This window comes from Phalaenopsis equestris, unplaced genomic scaffold (genome assembly GCF_001263595.1).
Source record: "Phalaenopsis equestris unplaced genomic scaffold, ASM126359v1 Scaffold001013, whole genome shotgun sequence".
Lineage (NCBI taxonomy): Eukaryota > Viridiplantae > Streptophyta > Magnoliopsida > Asparagales > Orchidaceae > Phalaenopsis > Phalaenopsis equestris.
Window position 1 is genome coordinate 914,952 of NW_018165452.1, and position 7,645 is coordinate 922,596.

Here is a 7,645-nt window from a genome sequence, read left to right on the forward strand (position 1 = left end):
TGTTATTAAAACTTGCCTACTACATACATACACATACATCCTTCCACATATATGCGCCTCTTTGCCTTATTTCTTTGTAGATTTTATTCCTAGAATATGCATAGTATTGTGAATGGTGATGTATAGCCTAAGTATTTATTTGAAATTTTGTACTGATAGAGCAATAAAGTGAACCTCATTTTATGTAACAATTTAATCTATAATTTGTTATATGTTGTGATGTTTGCGAGCAAAATTCATGGAGTGTTAGGTTAAAAAGCCGAAATGGGTGACAATTTGTAATGCTTACAACTTTTGCTCTTTCCAACTCCAACGCATTGCTCTCTTTTTACTACTATTCTAGAAATAGACTTTCTACTTATAAATTATTTATAATGCCCTACGATTACAAATGATCTAGTAACTCAAAGCATAAATCTTCTACTCAGTTAAAATTGAATAAAACTTTCTAAAATTCTTTAACTATTTATATGCTACAAACTTATAAAACTATTCATTTCTTCATTTTGTAATTATAAAGAATAAATGTAGCTGCCAAAGCACGTCTAATTTGGTGTTATAAAATAGTTTATGTACCTTATAAACCCCAATACTCAATAAATGCCCAGCAATGTTTTGAGTATAAAACATATTTGCAGGTATTAGTTTTAATAATACTTCCATCATATGCATTAAGACCCTTATATACATATGCGACCAACTTTTCTATAACGTGAGAATATAAAAACCATTTCCTTTTTACTTTTCAGCCAATCTTGCAATGCATTAAAACCTAAATGATATGTTTAAAAAATCACATGGCAGAGTTTAGTGGCATTCACTATCCAAAAGATGCAAGATATGCTATCAGCCTTCCTGATTTCCCGGCTGAATTAGAAGTCCATCCGTGAGCAACTTCCTAAAGAGGGAAAGACTAGTCTAAAAAATTCTTATCAAATGCATTAAATTTGAGGAGCACTTACCATGCATGGTTTTGTCTAACACTCTCTTCAGTAAATTGTCAAGGAAAGTACCAACCAAGTAACTGTGAGTCCAATATGGTAATTATCCTTCGAATTTTTTGAGTGTTGAGCCACATTTCTCTCTTGGTACCAGAGTTGTATGCTAGCTCCGACCTATGTGTTGCTCCATATTGTGGAGTCACAAACCCCATTTCTTACGCCCTTTTTTTAGTCAAAAGAACTCAGACTTACACATCAATCATATCTTCCAACTCTGAGAAAAATCTGCCAACTTGTAGCCAGTTGGAACCTCTATTGTTTGGATCCATCCAATATTCCAGATTTTGGTTCGTAACGCATCTTCCATGTACGACTTATTCAGTCATAATTTGATAAGCTTCCGGACGATCTAGAATCACTCAATGTCCAAAAGTACAAGTCATGTCATTCCTTTGTTATTCTCGTCATTTTGGACAACACACTCATTTCCTCATTTTAATAAACATGCAATTTGTAAGATTTATCTTCTTCTCAAGTGTCCTAGTGCTAGAATTACCTATTTTCATAGATTTCGAGCCTTCTCGAGGAGAAAAGTGCCTACGTATTTTTAACCTACGGTTCAACGGCCATTCTCACATTACCATGTTTCCATTTCTCAACTACCAAGCTGAATACAAAGTTCCTTATAACCTCAAGGACTCATTGATCACTTTTTCAGATGGCATTCTAATTCATTCTTACTCCAATAGAGGATTATGATCACCAATACTAGTGCTAGACAAACCGTATATTTGTTATTGAACTAGAATGACTAACAAAATGTTCTTAATTGAGAGTGCTCTCGAATATACTTATCATAGGAAATCTAGATCGAAATAACAAAATAAACATGAGTTGGTGCTCTATAAACTTCATAGAAAATTTGAGGAATACATTTTAATCAATCTAGCATCAATTCAAAATTTGAATGTATTTTTATCAGTTGGGGTGCTCCATTATCATTTTAATGTGAGGCTGTTTTGAAGCCCACAAACTATAATTAGCTCAACCTTTTCATAAGTTGAATGCATCCATATTTGAAAAGAGTCCTCAAAAGACAGTATAAGTTGAATGCATCCATATTTGAAAAGAGTCCTCAGAAGACAGTAGATGATGTCAATAAACTCTAAATCATAAATGAATCTTGCAAGGAATTTAGCCTTTAAAATCATAATTTAAAAAACAGATTTGCTGAAAGAAAACAAATCCTAGAAACAAGGCACAAATTAATTCCTTATGTTAAACCATTAAAATGAAAAATATTTTAGAAAGAATTTGTCAAAGTTAAAAAAGAAATGACAACTGCTAATGCTTTGGTACTTAAAAGAAAGGCAGCGATTGAAACATGCTTTCAAACATTATTATACTTTTGAAAGAAAATGGTTTGCAACAGATTTTTGAAGCAATCGCCAGCAAGTATAACATACCAAGCCAAGAGAAAACAGCTAGCATCTCACAGAAGACTGCCAATAGATTTGTAGCAATTCAAGAATTAGCTCGAGCCTTAAAGTATGCTTGGTTGCCTAATGCATTATTTTGCTCCTTCCAATCAAGGTCTAATCCAGGAAAACTCCATGTTGAAGGCACTGATACAAAGGCAGAGTATGATGGGCTAAAAAACAATTCTAGCCCACATCTGAGCTTTCTTCTTCAACCCAACAAATGCCCTGTTGAAAGATTAAGAATATGGGATCATAATACATTAACGCTCAAGCATAAAGCCAACAGCACTTCATCAATCAAAATACACATTCATAAATTTAAGAAGGAAATGTTCAGCAGCGGGCATAACAACATGACAATTTAAAAGTTCATGTTAAGCTTAAAAAACATTCAAGATAATGCTTAACGTTAGCAGTGATTAGAACAACAAAAGGGCTAAACACCTGATGAAAAGCATCATGAAAAGCTTTAAAATAGACATAAAAATGGGCAGAAGTCCTCATAACACGCACATACACATACTTTTAATGAGAGAGAGAGAGAGAGTGTGTGTGTGTTTGTGTGTGTGTGAGGGGTGAGAGTTAGGCTATTATCCTTTTCGAAGGATAAGAGCCCTTATCCTCATGTATCTCACATATTCATTCAAATCTTAGAAAAGAAGAAATTAAGTAGCCAAATCTATTTTTCTAATCCCCAAAATGAAATTTAATGACCTAAAACTGTCTTATATCTAATTTTCTCAAGGATGTGGATCAAAAGCTCGCCTTGATACAAAAATAGTTGTTGAAAGATGAAAATGAATAAACCTATATTTAAAAATAGAAGAAAAAAAGTAGGAATGGACAAAGAAAATATAGATGGCCTTCAAGAAACAATTAAATTCATCAGTCTTCTCCGCAATCTAAGCGGACTTTCTCCGGAGGTGGTAGAAAAGAGAAATTCATGGGCAATCCTTCACCAAGACTTTGCTCTTAGTGTTAAATCTATTTTTCATATGAAGCCATGTATAAGATCTTCTAGCCGAAGAAAGTTCATATCCTTCTCAAAGTAATGAAAACTTCATTCGAGAAATAGCATTCAACTATCCATCCAAAAGACAAATGATTTATATTACAAGGATTAACTTCAACTTAAGCACTACAGCCAAACCTACCCAAGCTAAGTCCTGATCAAATCTACTTCAAAACTAACGGATGGACTTTAATGTCCTCAAAAATATTATTATAAAACCAATATACTTAAAAGAACTTGAAAATAAAACTATGACGCAAATAAAATGCTTAAAAAAAAAGAGGCACAAACAAGCGATTCATTTTCCTTGAAGATAAAAAGCCATGAAACATAAAATGCAGCTTCTTTCAGATAAGGGAGGGAGAGATTGACCATATGGCATATGCTATATGAGAGCTGCAATACTTCTTCCCACTTGCCAACACAAAGAAGTCCCTTAAAAAGGCTAAACAGAAGCATCAATTCTGGAATATGACCCCTCAATGTCATATCACTATACAATTGAAATGCTTTATCAACCTTGGATGCTAAACATAGGGCCTCAATAAAGACAGAATATGTGTTCAACTTGAAAGTTGGACTGAACGCTGAACTGCCTTCAACTTCTTTGTACAACTCAAAGGCTTCATCGAGCCTTCCAGCTTGACAAAAACTGCCAATAATTATCTTGTAAGCTGGGACTACAGGCATTGAACTATAGTTTGATATATCTTCTAAGAGTCCAATCGAGGCTATAAACTTCCCACTGAAACCTTCAATAACTTTGCCATAACCAGCCACATGGATCGGCCAATATGTTTGCTTCATTTCATCTAGAATTCCAAGTGCCTCATCCAAAAGCCCAGCAGCACAGCAATGATTTATCAACACTGTGTATGTGATAAAGTTAGGAGCACAACCCTTACTTATCATCTGCCCATAAATCTCAAGGCACATATCAACTTTATCAGCATTTCCAAAGCCATCTATCATGGCAGTGTATGTTACAACATCCGGACTACTTCCTTTCTCCACCATCATTTTAAAAAGCTTATATGCCTCCTCAGTTTTTCCTACTTTACAAAGCCCGTCAATCATCTCTGTGTATGTGATAACATTTGGAGCACAAGAGTTCACTAACATTTTGGATAGAACCTCTAGAACAAGATCCAGCCTTTTATCCTTAAACAGCCTATCAATTAACGAACTGTATGTATAGACACTTGGGTTATGGCCATGCTGAGACATTCTAACAAGAACATTTTGTGCCTCATCAAGGTTACCAACTTTGCAGAAACCATCAACAAGAGCATCATAGACAACATGATTTGGCTCACAGCCAGATGATAACATTGCATCCAACAAATCATGAGCCTCAATTACTTTGTGAGCTTTACACAACCCATCAACCAATGCACCATAGGTAAAAACATTTGGTTCTGTACTGCTAGTACTGTTAACTTGAAAGTACATGTCAACATCCTTTCCTTCATAAGTTCCTCTCATTTTTGAATAAATTTGGCAGGCTTTCTCAATGTCACCAGCCTTACAAAGCCCATCAATCAAAGCACTATAGGTGACAACATTTGGGAGACAACCCATGCCAAGCATACTCATAAACAGTTGATTTGCCTCTGAAACATTCCTAGCTTTAAGATAGGCGTGTATAAGTGAAGTGTAAGTCACAACATTTGGTGTGCAACCATTTCTTTTCATTTCATCAAACCATTTTCTAGCCTGTTGGATAAGCCCGACCTTACAAAAAGTGTCTATTAGAATGGTATATGTGTAAACATCTGGTGTAATACCAGTAATTTTCATTTCTTCAAACAAAGAAAAAGCCTCCTCCACCTTCGAAGACAGACATAAACAACCAATCAATTTTGTGTACGTACTAGTATCAGGTACAAACCCCTTGCTCATCATCTCTCGCAAAACATTGAAGATCCGATCAAACTTTCCCAGGTTGCAAAGGCATTCTGCAAAGTTAACAACATTTACCTTATTAAGCACAACACCAACATCTAGCATTTCTTCGTATGCTTTTTCAGCCAATTCCATTTTTGCAGAACTTGCTTTCCCATCACCACAAACTCCTCCAATAAAAATGTTATAGGGTACATAACCCGGTCTGCAACCACATCTATCCATCTTTTTTAGCAGCTTATAAGCATAAGTATAATCTCCAGAAGTGCAATAAGCATGCAAGAGAGAATTAAACAATGATGGGCTTGGATAGCAACCCTCCATGATCATCATGGCGGTGATCCTCTTGCACCATCCAAGCTGTTTTTTCTTTAAAAAACCTGAAAGCAATGTTCTATAAGTTATAATATTTGGCAAGTGGGAATTTGAGCGCAATCTGTGAAGCAAGGAAATGGCTTCCTCAAACAGAGAAGCTTCCAACAATCCACTTATCATCTGAGTGCATAAAAAAGTGTCAAGGGTGAAATCTTCCTTCTCTAGGATTGTAAGAGCTTCCCCCCATCTCCCTGCTTTGCATAATGCCTGAACAAAGCACCCTATTGTGAACTTGTCCATGTAATACCCTGAATCTGACATCTCCCTATGAACCAAAAAAGCTGAATCCAACATGTCAGCACTCAAAAGAACCTGAACCAAAGCATTATAAGCAGTTCTGGATGGCCTGTTACCAAAGTCCTTAAGCCTCCCAAGTTCCTCCATAGCCATCTTCCAAAATCCATTTCGACAGCATTTTCTTATCAACACATTAAGCAACCTCCCGAGCACTTCTCTGTCGTCTAGTTCAATCTCTCTAAAAAAATGCTGAGGGATACTGTTCTTCTCGTTGAAACCAAGCACATCAAGCAAGGTATCATACGTAAGAGTGTTGTGGGTATAGCCAATCTGTCTCCCGGCCCATAAGAAGAATTTCACCGCTAAAGCAGGGAACTTCAGAAGCTTCAGTACCTCGACAACAAGATTATTGTCCAGCTTTCCCCGAAACTGACGCAGGTACTTGAGCGTCTGGTCATCCAAGTCATCAAAATTAGACCTAATCGCCTCAGAAATCAAAACAGCTACCTCAGAAAACTCGTGTTTTAAGGATGAATTACAGCCCGCAGCCGCCTCTTGCAAAAAGGCGAAGTCTTTGGCTGAGACAGCAACATGTTTCTTGTTTTCTTTACAAACTACCCATCCATTCCCGGAAATAGAGCAATCCGGATCGACCAATCCTTGTAAATCGCCTATGTGAGAAGAACAACTACTACTTCTACTACTATAGAAGAAAAGACGGCCTCTTTTGTGAGTATTGAAGAGGGAAATCAATCGGTTCATTGACAATAAGCACAGAAGGTTTTCGGATAAATCTCGGGGCATCGCTGCACACTGCAATAGAATCGCGGCGGGTACCCGTCGGCTTAATGACATGAAGCAGAGGGAATGGCGGATTGGCGGCTAAACAGGCTTTTGAAGATTGGATTTCGATTCTGATGAGTTGAATGGTCCATGCAAAGATCTGATTTTGAGGAGAGCTGAGCGGGAGAAAGGAAGACGACCTGCTCATAAAACCTGCATGGTATCATAAACATAAACATAATGTAACTATAGAAAGTTTAAATAAAATGCAAGAAATTTTAATATGAGGAAAATTAGTTGTAAAAAACTGGAGAAAGGCAAAACCCGACATCTTATATGAAAAATAGGGATTGAGTGTAAGAATTTAGTAAAGATGAGAGCTCAAAGCTGAGCTATATGCTTTAATATCCAACATTGATAAAAGTTGTCAACCCGACAATCCGAGGAGGGGTAACTCTTAACCTCGATCTAAGTAATTAACATGTAGACTATTATAAGTTTTCATTAAAAACAATGAGCTATATGCTTTAATATCCAACATTGATAAAAGCTGTCAACCCGACAATCCGAGGAGGGGTAACTTAACTTCAATCTAAGTAATTAACATGTGGACTATTATAAGTTTTCATAAAAACATATTGATTTTTCATGCATGTAGAGTTTACTCTGGCAAGCAAAAGTACGTCACAAAAAGGATTGTTGTTATTTTATATTGTATGTGTTTTCTCATAAAATAGCATAGTTCACAGGCTAATCAATCTAATCAGATTAGGACTGTTAGTAACCTAAGAGTGTCAGGGACAACTCTTACCAAAGCTGATGAATAGTATTATCAGTCATATCTCCTCTCTTTATTGAGGATCCCTGAGATAGGAAATATTATTCTAATTCTCACTATGTATCCCTTGTTT

The 7,645-nt window shown here is 36.2% G+C and overlaps 1 protein-coding gene across 3 annotated transcripts in view; it reads right to left on the reverse strand.

Annotated features, from left to right (window-relative positions):
* The window catches only part of LOC110032712 (pentatricopeptide repeat-containing protein At1g06710, mitochondrial), a 16,899-nt gene extending 9,914 nt beyond the window's left edge, over positions 1-6,985 (reverse strand). For all 3 annotated transcript variants that reach the window (XM_020736437.1, XM_020736435.1, XM_020736434.1), the window contains exons 1-2: positions 3,807-6,985; positions 2,408-2,647 (exon numbers count right to left, since the gene is read on the reverse strand). In XM_020736437.1, the coding sequence (XP_020592096.1) occupies positions 2,606-2,647; positions 3,807-6,806 (3,042 nt within the window). In that variant the 5' untranslated portion in view covers positions 6,807-6,985 and the 3' untranslated portion in view covers positions 2,408-2,605. The remainder of the gene's footprint in view (positions 1-2,407; positions 2,648-3,806) is intronic.
* Between the last annotated feature and the right edge of the window lie 660 nt (positions 6,986-7,645).